Genomic DNA, 20221 nt, shown 5'->3' with positions numbered 1-20221 from the left:
GCACAGCTCCCCCTGGCGGGGCCTGAGCCTGGGGCTTCTCTCCACGGAGGGTTCTAATCTTGGGTCTGTAGCGGTGGGTTGTTCCGGGGCCTGACCCTGGGTGCTGGGCTCCGCCTTCCAGCCTCCCCTCCCCGCCTCCTGGGTCCACTTCGTGAGATGTCCCTTCATTGGTTTTCGCAGTTCTAACAGCTTATTCGTGGCGTCTTGTGGACAACCGGAATTCCAAATCCCACTGCTTCCGCTGCACCCAAGACACGTGGCCACCAATTGAACCCTCCCACGTGCCTCTGGCTCACGTGCTGCCTCCTGCAGGGCCCGTGGCCTCTCCGCCTGGGTGAGCTGGGTCTGGGCGTGGGCCTACGTCACAGCGTTTGACCCCTCTCTTGCTTCTGTCATGCGGGGTTGACAAGGTTGTTTGGAGGAGTACCTTACTCTGTGATTTCAGACGTGCAGTGAACGTGTCACGGCAGCGCAAATACACTTTACCTGGACGCTCGTTTCTTTACCGCGTTTGCCACTTCACATGAGATACTTTGGTGCGTTTTAACCCAAACGGGGACGCCCTCCCGAGAAACCACCACAGAACCCCAAATGAGGAAATCCCTGCGTTTCCACCTTAGAACCCAGACCACAGACCCACTTCAAGTGTCCCCACCTGCCCCACTGTGAAATGTCTTTTCCCATTCTGATCTGGTTTCTTTTGGGGAAGTGCTCCTGAGATGTTCCCCTATCTGTGTAACCTGGGGGATTTAAAGAGCAAGGTGGTTCCTGGGGCGCCTGGGGTCTCAGTCTGCTAAAGGCCTAGTTCACTTCAGGTCATGATCTCCAATTGATGGGTTCCAGCGCCTGCTTTGTGCTCTGTGCTAACAGCTCAGAGCCTGCAGATTGCTTCAGATTGTGTGTCTCCCTCTTACTCTGCCCCTCCCGCTATCAGGACCTGTCTCTGTCTCTCTTTTTCAACAATAAATAATAAATGTTAAAAAAAAAAAAAAAGAGCAAGATGGTTCCTGATTGGCCTTTTCTGGATGGCTTCTGCCACTGAGGATGTTTTCTGCATTGACCCATGTGTGTCGTGTATCAGTCCTTCATTTTTAAATTCTGATTAAATGTACGTAACATAACATTTACCACTTAAGTCACTTTAAGCATACAGTTGTCTGGCATTAACTGCATTCACACTGTTGTACATCCATCTCCAGAACGTTGTCATGTTCCCCGAGGGAAACTCTGTATCTATTAAACCCTAAATCCCAATTCCCCTTTCCCCTCGGCCCCTACAGCCACATTCTACTTGGTGTCTCTGAGTATGACTTTTCTGGACACCTCACTTAAGTGGAACCATAGTGTATTTTCCTTCTGTCACTGGCTCATTTCACTCAGCATAATGACTGCCAAGTTCAGTCGGTGTGCTACTGTGTGTCAGAACTCTCTTCCTTTTTAAGGCTGAATCATATTCCATTGTGTATATACTACATTTTGTTTATTTACTCATCTGTGAATAGTTACTTGTGGTGTTTCCATCTTTTGGCTATTGTGAAGAAGCGGCTATGAATACGGGAACATGAATACCTGCTCAAGGCTTTGCTTTAAATTTCCAGATGTAAGTGCAGATGTGGAGTTCTGTGATAGCTTTCTGAGAAACCAGTATTCTCTACAGCCACAACATTTTACTTTCTTTGTATGACAGAATAATATTCCTGTTTAAGGGTCTGCCCCAGGTTGTTTATCCATTCACACACCGATAGGCATTTGCATAGTTTCTACAATTTGGCTATTGTGAACAGTGCTGCTATGTATGTGCACATGCACTTTGTTTAAACAACTGTTTTCAATTCTTCGAGATATACATCTAGGAGTAGTATTGTTGGGCCGAATGGTAATTCTATGTTTTTATCTTTTTTTTGGGGGGGGGGGAATTGCCAAACTATTTTACACATAGTCTCCACCATTTTACATTTCCACAAGCAAGGTTGAAGGGTTCCAATTTCTCAACATCTTTACCAACATTTGTTATTTTGTAGTTGTATTGATTAGAGCATTTTTAGTGCGTGTAAAAGGGTATCTCACTGTGGTTTAAATCTTCATTTCCATAAGGACTATTGATGTTTAATATCTTTTCAAGTGGTATTCAACATTTGTATGATTGCACTGGGGAAAGATATATCCAAATCCATTGTCCATATTAAAAATTGGGTTGTCTTTTGGTTGATGAGTTGTAAAAAACTCTTTATACATTCTGCATAACAGGCTCTTACCAGACAAATACTGTGCAAATATTGTCTTCCATTAGGCTTTGTCTTTTCACTTTGGGGATAGCATTCTGGTGTACAAAGGTTTCTAATGTTGAGAAAACTAAATTTATCTACTTTTTCTTTCCTTGCTTGTGCTTTGGTGTCATCTCTAACAGCATTGCTAAACCCAGTGGTCATGAAGATTTATCTCGATATATTGCTTCCAGAGGTCATAATTTTACATTTAAACTCTTGATCCATTTTGATTTGATGTTTGTATATGGTGTGAGGTCTGGATGCAATTTCATTCCTCTGCACATGGATAGCCAGCTGTCTAGCACCCTTTATTAAAAAGACCATTTGTTCCCCAATGTCATGTTGTCTGCTCTTGTCAAAATTCAGTTGACCAAAGATAAAGGGGATTATTTCTGGGTTCTCCATTAAATCTCACTGACCTGTACGTATCTTTATTTTTGTAATGTTTATTTATTTTTGAGACAGAGAACACGCGAGGCCCAGAAAGAAAGGGAGAGATAGGAAACTGGTTGGTGTGGAAAGGAAAGGGTTTGGATAGACCTGAGAATGATACATTTCTTTGACCTGTGGTTACTCAGTTGTCCTGTAACTTGATTATGTTCGTCTAAACTCATAGAATCTTATAATAAACATGGTCATTTACCATATTTAAGTTACTTCTGTAAATATCATTACTTTGATTAGATAAAATTTTATAAAATTATTTCTATAAATACTTATGTCTTCACACTCTGTATTGTGTTCCTTCTTAGCTTGGTGGTTGTCTGATGACCATATAGAGTAGATAGATAGGATGGACCAGTTTTGTAGGGGGGACAGATTTAGTTCAGTTCATGAAAGTGACAGTTTCTAATGCAAGACTGTGGGGTCAAGGGGCTGAGATGGGGTGCAAAATAATAACATCATGGGAATGAACTCAAGGCTATTGTGGAGAGAGTCTGTCATGTTTTACCTGTACAGTTCTTTCCTCAATGCGAATTATTATTAGGAGACCTGCCAACCTAACAAACTGTTGTTAAATCCACAGGAAATGAATGGAAGAGTCCAGAAGGAGACTGGCAGGTGGTGGATGCAGGGATGGAGCCTGGTGGGCAGAAGCCTGGTGGTTGAGCAAGGGCCTGGAAGGAGCTGTAAATGTTAGGCCAGAGGGACTATGGTCCAGATCCAGGACAGAGCTCTTGTCCCTGCACATCCCAGAGCTCAGGACATCCTGGGAAGGGAGACCCTGGGAACAAATGGGAATGGAAGCCAAAGCCCCAGAGGGAGGAGGAATCTACAAGCAGGCATGTGCTACCCCATGTGGAAGCTGTATTCAGAAAATATTGAAGTCATAATTATTTCTTTTGTATATCTAAAGTTGGTGTCAAATATTCTTTTCCGTATGAAATTATGGTCTTTTAACAAATATTGCCAATAGTGGGTAATTTCATTCAAATACATTCATAATGATGTGACTCCTCTATAATGACTTTAATATAACATAAAAGTATCTATTATCTATCTATCATCTATCTACCCTCCATCATCCATCACCTATCCACTTATCATCTATCTACTATCTAGCATTCTGATCTCTATTTGAAGTCTATTCAGCTAACTCGGCATTCATCCTCTTGGCACATGCCTTCAGGACTATGAACACATTTTCTACAATTTCTTTAGGCTCTAATGTTTAGATTCCAATGTTGTCCAGGTCAGCCAATCCACTTTCATTAATGTGGTTGTTTTAGTGCCATTAACTTCTCACCTCAGATACTGATGGTAGCTGTGCCATATCAGTGAACAGTCCCCCACTTTTCTGTGAAATCTGTGCCTCCTCCCTGAGTTAACAGCCTCTTGTGTTGGATGGGGATTTCTCAGGAGATGGAGACACCAGCCATGCATGGGAATCATATCTGCAGGTGACAGAAAGGTGTCCATGTCTTGGTGTCTGTGCACTTAAAGATGTCGGCACTGCTTCCAAGCTTTGCAGGTGACTGAGGAAGCAAACCCCATCAGCAGAGAACCATCAAGATCAGAAGTCTCCAGGTGTGCCCATGCTTTGCAGGTAGTTGTCAGGTGAGGTTAATACATCAGTGTGGAAACGAAAAGAAATGTGATCCTGGGAACAAGTGTCCTTTGCTTGTTATATTTACACCAGACTGGACATCAATATAGATTTTTCCTATGCAGTTATGTGAGGAATGACTGTTAAAATTGAATGTATTTAAAGACTTGATTTGGAAAGTTTTATGGAGAAAATATGGATCCCTTCAAATATCTTTTGGACAGATAGAGTATAGTGAATTGTGATCCACTCATTTGTTCACTATCTGATCAGAAAGGTGAGGCCATCACTTGACCTGCCTCCAACACAATTCATAGACCAAGTGCTGCCTTGACCGAGGACCAACAAGCCTGTGGATCCACAAAGAGATGCCCACAGGTGGACCTGGAAGGACAAGGGGAGCCTGACTCAATTTTTGTCCACTTGTAAGGACATGCTCCCTCCCACACAGGCAAACTTCTCAAGATCTAGAGATAACTCCAATCTCAGGGTGTGGGAGCCCACAGCTCTCTCCTCAGAGAGAGCTGAAGTCCCTAAGGAAGGCAGAACTGTATTCAAGAAACAGAAGAGACTGTAGGGCCTTCCTTGTGCCTGGTGAGAGGTCCCAAAGGTGAGGGTTTCAGATGTCAGATGTGGGATGATGGGAATGGTTGTGACTGCTGGTGACTGGCCCAGGCTGAGTCTCCTTGTCCCCAGGGGTCCTGTCCCAGGTGCAGCTGCAGGGGTTGTGCCCAACTGGTGAATGCCTTGCACACTCTGCACCTCACTAGCAGCATCTTGGGGTTCTCCATCCCAACCAGTAATTTCTGGTGGAATTGGATCCACCGACCCCAGCAGAGTGGATGCAGTGGATGGTTCACATACTATCATATATTCTATATCACATACTAGGGTCCAGACCACAAGAGCCACATGTCCATCAGTTAGGCAGTTTGTTAGGCAAGAGGAAGAGGGATAAAGCAGGTGCTGGCCACACCCTTGGAGGTTCCCCCAGGATTAACAGCCACACAATCAGAACCGCCTCTATGGGTGAACAGGACAGGATAGGCCTAGTCACAGAGCTGTCTCAAACACCACAAAGGACTTCTGAGAGCTGAGCATGGGCCCAAAAATTGCAATTTGCCCTTAGATTACCTAAAAGTCATGAGGGGGCATTGAGGACAACACGGGTAACTGAGATCTCCTGGGGTGCTCAGGTTACCAGGGGGAGCTGAGGACACCAGGGTCGCTTAGTTCTGCATGGAGCACTCAGACCTCCAGGGGGATGCTCAGGTCTCCATGGGGCATTGAGGTCACTAGTTGCCACTCAGTTCACCTGGGGGCACTCAGGTCATCAGGAACACACAGGACACCAGGAGCCACGTAGGTAACCTGGGGGTTCACAGGTCTCCAGGGGGCACCCAAGATCTCAGAATTCATATCTGGAACCAGTGTTTCAGGGTCAGGTTTCCTGTGAAGCATCATTCTCATCATGCCCTGCAAGCTTCATCCTGACCAGTAAACAGTACACACTGTTTCCTAAACCATTTACAAACACAGATGTCTTCTAACATTTAGAGTGAACAGTCATATAATAGTGCCGACCTTGACAGAGACCAAGCTCGGGGATAAATCAACTCATATACAGACCTGTGCCTCACTAGTACACGGGCCACCATTTAAGATACATGTAAGTGATTTTCAAACAGAGGAGACTGACTCATTCAAGTGATCTAAATTTAATATATTTGAGCAGGTCCTCTCTACTTTTACTTTCCTTAAGGTTTTCCTTTGATGCCCATGAAGAGAGACCATGAGGAAAGACCCTTGTGGTTGTCGAACCCCACAGCATCTTCATCAACTCCGCGACTTTCTCTCAAGGATTCTCAGTATATACACGTTCCTGTGAGAGAAAAGGGTAGTTTCTACCCTTCACTCCTTTTGTTCCCCATCCAGTTCAGGAAGCCAGAGACAACCAGTGGGGAGGCACACTGAGTCAAGTCTTACAAAACGGTCAGCCAGGGGTCCATCCTACTGAAGGAGTTAATGAATCATCCACTGGATCCACCTGTCTCTGCACCTTGTCTCCACAGAACATGAGGCCCAGACCTTCCTCACACTCAGCTGGACATGAAGTCAACTGTATGGGAGCAGATTAGGAACTCAGTTTAGTGGGTTATTTCACCGCAGTTTTCCATAGTAGCTACACGATGTTGCACTCCCATCAAGTGAATTCTAGGATTGCCTGTTCTCCACATCCTCAGCAACACTTGAGATGTTCTCGTTGTGTTTGCCTTATTTTATACTAGCCTTGCTATCAGTTGTGAGGTGATATCTCAGTGGATCTGGGGGGGGGGAATTCTCTGATGATTAGTGATGATGAACACCATTCATATGCTGGATGGACATTTTTTCAACCTTAATTACAAAATGGATATTTACATCCTTGACCCAAATTTTAATCAGGTGATGTGCTTACTGTTATGATTATAATTGTGATTTTTGCTATTGATGTTAAGGAGTCCCTCCTGTATTTTGGATATTAACTCCTTTTCAATATTTTTAATGTAATGTCTCCCATTTCATAGACTGCCTTCTCACCATGCTACTGTTTGATTTGCCCCCTCTCTAGTTTGATGCAGTCCCCCTTGTCTGCCATGGTTCTCTGTGATTTTGCTTTTGGATCAAATAAATCATTGTCAAGAGAATGTCATGATGTTTATCCTGTGTGTTTTCTTCGAAGGCATTTTGGGTCAGGGTTCTGCTTAATCTTTAATCGATTTTGAGATTTGTTTGTGTTGACATATATGTATGATGCAAGATTACGGCCAAATGTCATTATTTTGCATGTGTATATCAACACCATTTTGTAATGTTTCTTTTATTTTTGAGGGAGCAAGACAGATCATGATCAGGGGAGGCCCAAGGATAGAGGCAGACACAGAATCCAGGCTCTGAGCTGTCAGCACAGAGCCTGATGTGGGGCTCAAACCCACAAATCATGACAACAATACATGACTGGAAGTTGGATGCTTAGCTGACTAAGCCACCCAGGCGCCCCTAGTCAACACCATGTTTAAGAGACACAATCCTTTCCCCACTGTGCATTGTTGGAAATCTCATGGAGGATTTGCTGACTGCATCTGCACAATTCTACATTTGGCTCCATAATGAGCTCCACTGGTCTATATGACTCATTTCATGCCAGCAGTACACTGTTGGAGTTAATGTATCTCTGCAATATATTTAGAAGGAAGAAGTGTTCTCCTCTCTGTGTTCTCTCGTCTTCATGATTTTGTTTTTTACTTCCATGTGTTTTGTGGTTACATATGAATTAGTATATTTTTCAGATTCCTTTTAAAAAAGGCATTGGTATTTTCATTGAGATAAAAAGATAAATATAAAATTAACATAAAAAGATACAGCAGAGAAAAAACACTATCACAAATACAGAAAACAAATCAACTTCATTAAAATTTGAATTTGGAAAGATAAGTGAAATTTAGAAAACTTAGGTAGCCTAGGGAAATAGGTAAGATTCAAACAAATGCGATCGTAACTGAAAAAGGAGACCTAACTGAACTAAACACATGAAAAGGATCATAAAGGAAAAACTTAGATATTTATAGGTCAACAATTAGATCACCAAGAACAAATTACACATTTTCTAGCATTATATAATCCACCAATACTCTTTCATGCAAAATACAAGAGGAACAAAACACAAATTAGTAAGAAGATGTCCTTAATGTAAAACCTTCACCCTCCAAAAAAAAAAAAAAAAACCAAGGCTTTATTAAAATTCTACAATATTTAAAGAATAATTAATGCCAATACTTCTGAAACTATTATAAATTGCTGATGAAAAAGACCACTCCCAGATGCACTTTATGAGGACACCTTACTCTCACAACAAAGCCAGAGAAACACACCACAAGAAGGGAAACTACAGGCCAGTGTCTCACATACACATACATGCAAAATTCCTTGATTAAGTCCGAGCCTACTGAATTCAACAGCACACTGAAAGGATCATACATGATACTCCAGTGTGATTCATCCCTGAAATGCAAGTATCCTTCAACATACACAAATGCAAAAATCTGATGTCCTCCATTAACAGAGGGAATGATTGAATCAAAGCCATCCTTAATTAATTCATAAAATCATTAGACACAGTTTTTTCATGAACAAAAAAACACATCTTCATCACTTTAAAATAACTCAATTAAAAAGGAGAAGGAAATTATCTCCACATGATCATGGCCACTATGAAAGCCCACACCTGACAGCATATTGAACATAAAATACTAAAACCATTCCTGCCACATCAGGAGCCAGGCAATGATGGTCATCCCAATAGAAGTATTCCACATGATAATGTGAAGAATAACTGTGCTGCCTCAAACCATATCATCGTGTCACAGTCCTTATTTGGATGAAAGTCACGGGAGAAACAGCCAGTCCAAGGACACTCAGACCCTCCTGTGTCCCTTGACAGCAGGATATAAATCACCTTTGGGAAACTCCCCTTCCCTGTACCAGGAGGGGAGAACCATCCTTAGCACCAGAATAAGGAACTCAGGGACAAGAAAGTTGTGAAAACAAACCTAGGTATTTGTTGACTAATTAAATACCCCAAAACCACACCTTTGCCTTGACTCTTGCCAAATCCAATGTTTTGTTGTCTGAAAGTCACAAGTGCCACCTGCTTTGTTCATTCTCTGGGTGTCATATTATTAGGAAGCCCAGGCACTTGCAAAAGGAAATTTATTCTCCCCTTTAGATCAGTCTTATGTCAACTGAATGCTTACACCGGGTGAAAACCCAGAAGAAAACAAGGGAAAGTCATTCTTCTCCTACAACTGGAAGAAGTACCCACAAACTTTGGCAATAAAAAGAAAATAAAAGACATTTAAATCAGTAAGGAGGAAGGAAAATTACTTGTTTGCAGATGACATGATCTTAAACATAACAAAACCCTAGAGATACCACAAAAAATATTAGAACCAGTTTTTGAAAATGAGGAAAAGTGCAGGATGCACAATGAGCACAATGAACAAAGGAAATAAATAAAAATAAACCACCTGTGATTCTACACACCAGCATGGAAATATATGCAAAACAAATAACAAAATTATACAACTGAAAATGGCACAGAATAAAGTACTTGGGATTAAACTTCATAAAGTATGTAAAATAATTGTAGAGCGAAAATGAATTTTGTTGATGAAAGACATGTAAAAATGCACAAGTTCCGCAAATATACCTGTGCTCACTGATAAGAATTATTCATATTGTCGCAGCACCATCCACACAAACTAATGGAGAAATGCATCCCAAACCTGCCATTCACTTTTAAAGAATCAAATCTAAGTCTGCAGTGTGATATATATGTAAGAGGACATGCAAATAGGGCCCTCTCTGTGCTGACAAAACCAGCCCAGCCCGACCGTGCAGCTGGGAGAGGAGCCCCAGCTCCAGGGGTCCCAGGTGTTTCCATTCAGTGATCAGGACAGAACACAGACACCTCACCATGGAGTATGTGCTTGGCTTGGTTTACCTTGTTGCATTTTTAAAAGGTAATTCATGATGAACGAGAGACACTGAGTATGTGAGTGGATATGAGTGAGAACCAGTGGATGTGTGACAGTTTCCTGACCAAGATGTCTTGCGTCTGCAGGTGTCCAGTGTGACGTGCAGCTGGTGGAGTCTGGAGGAAAACTGGTGAAGCCTGGGGGGTCCCTGAGACTCACCGGTGTAGCCTCTGGATTCACCTTCAGTAGTTCCAGCATGAACTGGGTCCGCCAGGCTCCAGGAAAGGGGCTGCAGTGGGTCACGTATATTAGTAGTAGTGGAGGTAGCACAAGCTACGCAGACTCCGTGAAGGGCCGATTCACCATCTCCAGAGACAACGCCAAGAACACGCTGTATCTGCAGATGAACAACCTGAAGTCTGAGGAACGGCCACATATTACTGTGCATGAAACAGGGTGAGGGGACCTCGCTGGGAGCTCACTGGCAAACCTCCCTGCAGGAGGGGATCAGCACCACCAGGGGGCACACACTATGCACAATTCTGCTTTGTGTTGCCAGGAGCAGGTGTAGATGGAGGTTACAGGCAGGTTTCCTCTCAGGGTCTGGGGCTTCCTCTCCACACAGCAGTTTCTCCAGGGAGCCTCTCTGGACACAGGATTCTGTGTTTACCTATTACCTGTGTGAATTAGATCATTGTTTTCATAGGAAAACTACCCTACCATGCACAATGACACAGTTGTTTGCATTGCTTTCTCCTGTCCCTCAACATGAGTGAATTACAGATTTCCTGAGGCACAATAGCTGAGCATTTACATGAGGCCCAGATGCACTCCCTGTGCAGCCAGGACCACAAGCTCCCACAGCTCCCCATTATCTTCACCCACCCCTTGTCCCAATCAAACAAAGTGACACTTCCGTCATGGCACTTTGCTACTCAGGACTTTAAATGAGCTACAGCTTTATTCAATTCCTCTAAACAAGAGATAAATCATCTCCATGTATTAATCAGGATTCCCTCGAGCAACAGAACCCAAAGCACATTGGTTTCCATGACAAAATATGTTGAGAAGTCCCATGATCTACTGTCACAAGTTGGGGAGCCAGGAAAACCAGTGGTATAATTCTCACCAGATTCTGAAATAGTGTCTAGTCTCAGAACCTGCAGAGCCGATGATGTAACTCTAAGAACAAGGGCAGGAGGAGACCAATGTTCCAGTTCAAACAAGCACATGGGAAGTAAAAATGAGGGAATTCTTCCTCCCTCTGCAACGGATTCTACTCAGAACTATGATGGAATGGGTGATGCCCAGGCAGAAAGAAACCATGGATGGAAATGCCAATCTCTTCTGGAAACTCATCACAGACATACACGGAAACAGTTGTGAATCTGGACACCCATGATGCAGTCACGATGACACATAAAGGTAATCATGACAAGTCAACCTGCTGTAATTGTCGAGTTCAAAACCTGAAGATTTAGAAGTCCATGCCATCACTGGGGTGGAGCCTGGTGGGCATAGCAGTGCTCCTGTGGAGAAGGAGCCCCGAGGCCCATAGGGACTGCTGGGATTTCAGGATCCCCTGGGTCATATCGGGTGAGACAGTTACCTTCTTGGAGTGCATTTGGGAGACAGGGCATTGCCTCTCATGGGGCAGGAGAGCTGACAGGCACCATTGCACTGCCCTGGTCATTAGCATAGGAGCCTCTGCTGAGAGCAGCTAACTGAACGCTCCCTTCTTGTTCTTCCTCACCATGAACTCCAAGCTCCTAGTGTTCATGCAACTGCCCTTCTGGGATAACCAGCTCCAACCACATCACAGCAAGACACTGTCCCAGAGGATCAGTGGGGTCCCTGTCACTTTGAGTTCAACTATTAGGTGTATTCAAACCCAGCTAGATCTGCTGAGATAAAACATAAGAGTCCTAAGCTTCCAGGTGTGCCAATGGATTGGACAAAGGCAGGGTGAAGGCTGGGTTCTGAAGGAAGCCTGGGACCCATGAGTACAGATTGTTCTCTCTTTGTGAGGGCTTCCTGAACAGGGGTGGCTGGAAACTCCAACTGCAGGGACTAGAGAAGGAGCTTTTGCCAATATTCCTCCCACCAATTATCATGGACAGAATTCAGTGAGCAGCACAACACCCCCCAGTAGATACTGAGCCACTGACACCAAGCCATACCCACCTTTCCTTCCTCAGGTGCTTCCTTACTAGGGAACGAGTGTCTAGAACCCAGACCACCATTGCACCCTTCCTTCCAAAGAGCACCTTATACCCCCACAGGCACCAAGTCTACTGACCATATAGTGAGGCATAGCTTCACCTCTAGGGAAATAGGAATTAGCCTCTTTTAATAAGGAGACCAAACTCACCTAGTTGAAACTCACAACACTATGGACAAAGTTGAAAAACTCTCCCCTGGAGGCAAGGAGAACTCTGCAGACGACTGACCTGAGGGACAGAGCAGCCAATACATGACAGCACAGTGCACACAGCACATGCAAGAAATGCTTCCAGAATGTCCGGTTGTCAACAGTATGTAATCATTTCTCAAAAAAGACACTCCTCTAGAAGCAGAAAACATAACAGGATTTTCCTAAAACACTTAAGAAAGCGGAGACATGGACATACAGAGTGATGGAGGAATTCATTCCAAAAGAAAAAACCATAAAAGGACATTGCCAGGGATGTAATTAAAACACATATAAATAATAAGCCTCAAACAGAATTTAATACCTAGCATAAAGAAACAGAACTTTTAAAAACTATCATAAGAATACTAGTTGCGCTTGAGAAAGTCTAGAAGGCATGAGGATACCCTGACTACAGATGGAAAAGACCTAAAACCAGGTCAGGCTGAAACTTTTAAAATGCTGTAACCGAGATGTGAACCTGATTGGATATAATGAACTCAAGGCAGAAAGAAGCAGATGAATGAGTAAGTGACATGAGAGATAAAATTTTGTGAGAAATGAAGCAGGAAAGAAGAGGAAAATTAAAATATTGCATCATAAACGTATACTTAGGGAATCAGCAACTTCATAAAGTGTAATAAAATTATTTTCAAAGGAGTCCCAGAAGAAGAAGAGAGGGAGAAAAAAGTTTTGTCTGAGTGCATTAGAGTGGAAAATCTCCACTAAATGCTGAAGGACACAGACATCCACATCTATGAGTCACAGAGAACTCCCATTAAAAAAAAAAAAAAAAAAAAACAGCAGGCCGACTCTGAGACATAACATAGTAAAATTCACAAAATACACACATTAAAAAACCCAATAAGCATGAAGACAGAAGAGTTTGCTAACGAATACGGGAAGATAAAAAAAAAGATTATGGCAGAAGTGTCCACAGAAACCTGCAGGAAAGAAGGGAGTGGCATAATACCCTCAAATGTTCAAATGAAAATCAGGCAGTCAATGGGGGAGGAGACAAGATGGCAGAACAATGTGGAAGATTTTTGTGTGTCTCACATCCATGAAATACAGCCAGACCAACACTAAACCATCCTACACACCTAGAAAACTGATTGAGGATTAACACAACAATCTGCACAACCTGAACCACAGAATTCAACAAGTATGTGGCGAGGAGAGGGGGCCTTGGGGAGCAAGAAACTGCAGGAAGGGAGGTGCTTTTGCAGGCAGAGAGAGGACGGAGACTGGGGAGTGGGGGAGAAAACAGGAAAAGCACCCCTCCCCAAAAGCAGCTGGACAGAACGTGGAAAATTGGAAACAGCCACAGGGACTAAACTAAAAAGGGAGAAAGGAGAAAGGAGAGTAGGTAAATTCCACTAAGACTGTAAACAAGGGGAGAGCAAAGGCTGCAACTCCACAGCTCGATACCTGGAGGTGCTCTGGTGGGAAGGGAGAATCCCAGGAACAGAGTGGCGTCCGGGATGTTCTCAGGCCACACGGGGAGAGGCAGTTGCACTGCTGGAAGGACATTTGGAGGAGACTGCCAAAGACGTCTGGTCCCAGCACACCCCGGAAAACGGCCACATTCGCTGGTGCTGCAACAAGGTCGTTTAGGGTGAAGCCTGGTGCCAGCCGTGTGTTGCGATTTTCCATAATCCACGAAACGCTGCTGCTACACTCTCTCACGAACTTTTTCTGGGGCGGGCTGGCACCTGACCATAGTCTCGGGGCACCAACAACAACAGGGTCCAGCAAGCGTTCCTAGGTGCAGCCAATATTCGGCCATTGCTCATTCGGACATTGCTTGGTGACACCCTCCCAAAGAGGGGCAGAACAGGTCAGAGCCGCAGTCCTTTGGACATAAGGGACCAGGGAAAACAGCCGTGTCTGTGACAAAACTTGGGAGAGAGGTGCGGCCTGGGGCCTGGTCACAGAGAGTGAAGGAGCAGGGAGTGGACAAGGGCTGAAGACAGAGGATGGGTGTGCAATTGCTGATCCAGGAGAACAGACTGGGTACCCGGGTGGCGCCATTTTCACCACTCCCGTGCATTTGCATTGGCACCTGCAAGCACGGCAACAATCCACCCCAGGAGCCTAAAAGCGCCATCTAGTGGACAGCAGAGCCATTACACTGAGCCCCTCCCAACTGGGTCAACAGGGCTCTTCAGGAACACAAGTCTCACTGCCGCTTACTTTATGGACTATAAAGAGCTACATAGACTGACATCTAGGGGATAAAGAAGTAATTTCAGTCCTATTTCAATCTGTTAGCCAGTTCATCTAGTCAATTTTCTTTCTTTTTTTTCTTTTTCTCTTTTACACTTCTTTTCTTTTTCTTGAATGCAGAAAAAATTATTTTTATTATCAATTATTATTAAAAATATTTTTCTTAATTTTTATTACTATATTTTTTACATTTCTGTAATTTTTTTTTCAAATTCTATTTTACTTCCATCATTTTATTTTACTCTACCTCAGTGTACTCCCGTTTTCAAATTTCCAGTTTCCTTTTTACTTTTTCTTTCTTTTTCTGTTTTTCCCTTCTTTGTTTCTATAGTTTTTCTGGAATGCAGAATGAGAAAAACTTCATTTTACTTTCAATTTCTATTAAAAATATTTTTCCTTAATTTTTTTACTATATTGATTGCTTTTATGTAAATTTTTTCAAATTCTATTTTACTTCCATCATTTTATTTTAGTCTACTACGGTGTATTCACTTTTTGAATTTTCAAATGATTTCCTTTTTTTCCTTTTTGTATCTTTTTTCTCTTTTTTGTTTCCTCTCTTTTTTCTAGAATACAGAAAAAGAAAAAAAATCACATTTATTTTTAATTGCTATTAAAAATATTTTTCTTTATTTTTTCCACTATATTCTTTACTTTCCTGTATATTTTTTCAAACTCTATTTTACTCCCATCATCTCATTTTAGTCTACTTCAGTGTATTCATTTTTTCAAATTCTCAAATTATTTCCTTTTTTTCCTCCCGCTCCCATTTTTTTCTCTAATCTGTCAAACCACTTTCAACACCCAGAACAAAACACACCTAGGATCTAGCATATTCCATTCAATTTGTGTGTGTTTAATTTGTAATTTTAATATTTCTGTAATTTTATCTTTTCATTTCAATTTTGCGACCTCATTAATTCCTTTTCTCCCTTCAAAATGATAAAATGAAGGAATTCACCCCAAAAGAAAGACCACGAAGAAATGACAGCCAGGGATTTAACCAACACAGATACAAGCAAGATTTCTGAACCCGAATTTAGAATCACAATAATAAGAATACTAGCTGCAGTCAAAAATAGATTAGAATCCCTTTCTGCAGAGATAAAAGAAGTAAAAAATCTCCAGAATGAAATTTAAAATGCTATAACTGAGCTGCAATCACAGATGGATGCAGCGGTGGCATGGATGGATGAGGCAGAACAGAGAATCAGCGTTATAGAGGACAACCTTATAGAGAATAATGAAGCAGAAAAAAAGAGGAAGATTAAGGCAAAAGAGCAAGATTTAAGAATTACAGAAATCAGTGACTCATTAAAAAGGAAAAACATGAGAATCATAGGGGAACCAGATGTGGAAGAGAGAAATAGGGGTGGAAGGGTTATGTGAGCAAATCATAGCGGAAATCTTTCCTAACCTGGCCAAAGACACAGACATCAAAATCCAGGAAGCACAGAGGACTCCCATTAGACTCCACCAAAACCCACCATCAACAAGGCACATCATAGTCAAATTGACAAAGTACTCAGGCAAGGAGAGAATCATAAAACCAACAGGGAAACAAAGTCCATGACTTACAAGGGAAGACAGATCAGGTTTAGCAGACCTATCCACAGAAAGGTGGCAGGCCACAAAGGAGTGGCGGGATGTATTCAGTGTGCTAAATCAGAAAAATATGCATCCAAGAATTCTGTATCCAGCAAGGATGTCATTCAAAATAGAAGGCGAGATAAAAAGATTCCCATACAAACAAAAATTAAATGAGTTTGTGACCACTAAACCAGCCCTGCAAGAAATTTTAAGCGGGAATCTCTGAGGGGAGAAAAGATGAAAATATATCTGTATAAATAAATAAATAAATACCAAAATCAACAAAGATTAGAAAGACCAAAGAACACCACCATAAACTCCAACTCTACAAGCATCATAATAGCAATAAACTCCTATCTTTCAGTACTCACTCTAAACGTCAATGGACTCAATGCCCCAATCAAAAGACATAGGGTAACAGAATGGAGAAGAAAACAAGATCCATCTATATGCTTTTTACAAGAGACCCATTTTAGACCTAAAGACACCTAAGATTGAAAATAAGGGGATGGAGAACTATCTATCATGCTAATGTTCAACAAAAGAAAGCCGGAGTAGCCATATTGATATCAGACAATCTAGACTTTAAAATAAAGACTGCATCAAGAGATGCAGAATGACATTATATCCTTCATAATCAAAGGGTCTATCCACCAAGAAGACCTAACGATTGTAAACATTTATGCGACAATTGTGAGAGCACCCAAATATAGAAATCAATTAATCACAAACATAAAGAAACTCATCGATAAGAATACCATAATAGTAGGAGACTTCAACATTCCATTCACAACAATGAACAGATCACGTGATCAAAAAATCAACAAGAAAACAATGGCTTTGAATGACACACTGGACCAGAAGGACTTAACAAATATATTCAGAACATTTCATCCTAAAGCAACAGAATATGCACTCTTTTCCAGTGCGCATGGAACTTTCTCCAGAATAGACCATATATGGGACACAAATCAGCCCTAAGTAAGTACAAAAAGATCGAGATCATACCATGCATATTTTCAGACCACAATGCCATGAACTCAAAATCAACCACAAGAAAAAATCTGGAAAGGTAACAAATAATTAGAGACTGAAGAACCTACTAAAGAATGAATCAGGCTAACCAAGCAGTTAAAGAAGAAATTAAAAAGTATATGGAAGTCAATGAAAATGATAACACCACAACGCAAACCTCTAGGATGCAGCAAAGGCGGTCATAAGAGGAAAGTATATAGCAATCCAGGCCTTCGTAAAGAAGGAAGAAAGATCTCAGATACACAACCTAACCTTATGACTAAAGAGCTGGAAAAGGAACAGCAAATAAAACCCAAAAACAGCAGAAGGCAGGAAATACTAAAGATTAGAGCAGAAATTTGTGCTATCGAAACCAAAACACAGTAGGTCAGGTCAATGAAACTAAAAGCTGATGCTTTGAAAGAATTAACAAAATTGATAAACCACTATCCAGTTTGATCAAAAAGAAAAAGGAAAGGACCCAACTAAATAAAATCAAGAATGACAGAGGAGAGATCACAACCAACACAACAGAAATAAAAACAGTAATAAGAGAATGTTATGAGCAATTATATGCCAATAAAATGGGCAATCTGGAAGAAATGGACAAATTCCTAGAAACATATACACTACCAAAACTGAAACAGGAAGAAATAGAAAATTTGAACAGACACATATCCAGTAAGGAAATTTTGAATTAGTAATCAAAAATCTGCCAAAAGACAACAATCCAGGACCAGATGGCTTTCCAGGGGAATTCTACCAAACATTTAAGGAAGGGTTAACACCTATTCTCTTGAAACTGTTCCAAAAAAGTAGAAATGGAAGGAAAACTTCCAAACCCTTTCTATGAAGCCAGCATTACCTCGATTCCAAAAACAGACACAGACAACACTTAAAAAGAGAACTATACATGAATTTCCCTGATGAACATGGATGCAAAAATCCTCAACAACATATTATCCAACCAGAAACAATAATACATTAAAAAATTCTTCACCACGACCAAGTGGGATTTATACCTGGGATGCAGGGCTGGCTCAATATCTGTAAAACAATTAACGTGATTCATCACATCGATAAAAGAAAGGACAGGAACCATATGATCCTCTCCATAGATGCAGAGAAAGCATTTGACAAAATACAACATCCTTTCTTGATAAAAACCCTCAAGAAAGTAGGGATAGAAGGACCATACCTCGAGATCATAAAAGCCATCTATGAACGACCCAATGCTAATATCATCCTCAATGGGGAAAAACTTAGAGCTTTCTCCCTAAGGTCAGGAACAGGACAGGGATGTCCACTCTCGCCACTTTTATTCAACAATAGTATTGGAAGTCTTAGCCTCTGCACTCAGACAACACAAAGAAATAAAAGGCATCCAAATCGGCCAGGAGGCAGTCAAACTTTCACTCTTCACAGATGACATGATACTCTCTATGGAAAACCCAAAAGACCCCACCAAAAAACTGCTAGAATTGATTCATGAATTCAGCCAAGTGGCAGGATATGAAATCAACGCAGAGAAATTGGTTGCATTCCTATACACTAACAATGAAGCAACAGAAAGAGAAATCAAGGAATCTATCCCATTTACAGTAGCACCAAAAACCATTAAATACCCAGGAATAAATCTAACCAAAGAGGTGAAAAATCTTTACACTGAAAACTATAGAAAGCTTATGAAAGAAATTGAAGAAGACAAAATATGGAACAACATTCCATGCTCCTGAATAGGAAGAACAAATATTGTTAAAATGCTGATAGTACCGAAAGCAATCTACATATTCAATGCAATCCCGATCAAAGTGACACCAGCATTCTTCACAGAGCTAGAAAAAATAATCCTAAAATTTGTATGGAACCAGAAAAGCCGCCGAATAGCCAAAGAAATCTTGAAAAAGAAAACCAATGCAGGAGGCATCACAATCCCAGACTTCAAGCTATACTTCAAAGCGGTAATCATCGAGACACTATGGTAGTGGCACAAGAACAGACACTCACGGGCATCTGAGTGGATCAGTCTGTTAAACATCCGACTTTGACTCAGGTCACGATCTGGCAGTTCGTGAGTTAGAGTCCCACATCACGCTGTGTGCTGACAGCTCAGAGCCTGAAGCCTGCTTGGAACTCTGTGTCTTCCTCTCTCTCTGACACTCCCCCGCTCATGCTCTGTCTCTGTCTCTGAAAAGTAATAAATAAATGCCAAAAAAATTTAAAAAAAACAAGAACAGACACTCAGATCAATGGAACAGAATACAAAATCCAGAAATGGACCCACAAATGTATGGCCAACTAATCTTTGACAAAGCAGGAAAGACTATCCAATGGAATAAAGACAGTGTCTTCAGCAAGTGGTGCTGGGAAAACTGGACAGCGACATGCAGAAGAATGAACCAGGACCACTTTCTCACACCATACACAAAACTAAACTCAAAATGGATGAAAGACCTCAATGTAAGTCAGGAAGCCATCAAAATCCTCGAGCAGAAAGCAGGCAAAAACATCTTTGGTCTTGGCCGCACCAACTTCCTACTCAACTTCCTACGTCCCCAGAGGCAAGGAAAACAAAAGCAAAATGAACAACTGGGTCCTCATCAAAATAAAAATCTTCTGCATAGTGAAGGCAACAATCAGCAAAGCTAAAATTCAACTGACAGAATGGGAGAAGATATTTGCAAATGACATCTCACATAAAGAGTTAGTATCCAAAATCTATAAAGAATTTATCGAACTCAACACCCAAAACCCAATCCACTGATGAAATGGGTAAAAGACATGAATAGACACTTCTCCAAAGAAGACATCCAGATGCCCAACCGACACATGAAAAAATGCTCCACATCACTCATCATCACGGAAATGCCAATCAAAACCCTAATGAGATACCACCTGACACCTGTCAGAATGGCTAACATTAACAACTCAGGCAACAACAGATGTTGGCGAGGATGCAGAGAGAGGATCTCTTTTGCATTTTGGGGGGCAATGCAAGCTGGTGCAGCCACTCTGGAAAACTGTATGGAGATTCCTCAAAAAACTGAACATAGAACTCCCCTACAACCCAGCAATTGCACTATTAGGCATTTATCCACGGGACACAGGTGTTCTGTTTCAAAGGGACACATGCACCCCCATGTTTATA

General features: G+C 41.7%; 1 gene segment (V, D, J or C); it reads left to right on the top strand.

Annotated features, from left to right (window-relative positions):
• The window catches only part of LOC122468141, a 54358-nt gene extending 42175 nt beyond the window's left edge, over positions 1-12183 (top strand). Inside the window, 3 exon segments of the V gene segment in view lie at positions 9977-10261; positions 11354-11356; positions 12041-12183. Coding sequence covers positions 9977-10261; positions 11354-11356; positions 12041-12183 — 431 coding nt within the window.
• Positions 12184-20221: the final 8038 nt, after the last annotated feature.

Source organism: Prionailurus bengalensis, chromosome B3 (genome assembly GCF_016509475.1).
Source record: "Prionailurus bengalensis isolate Pbe53 chromosome B3, Fcat_Pben_1.1_paternal_pri, whole genome shotgun sequence".
NCBI classification, from domain to species: Eukaryota; Metazoa; Chordata; class Mammalia; order Carnivora; family Felidae; genus Prionailurus; species Prionailurus bengalensis.
This window is presented reverse-complemented; position numbering and strand designations above follow the sequence as displayed.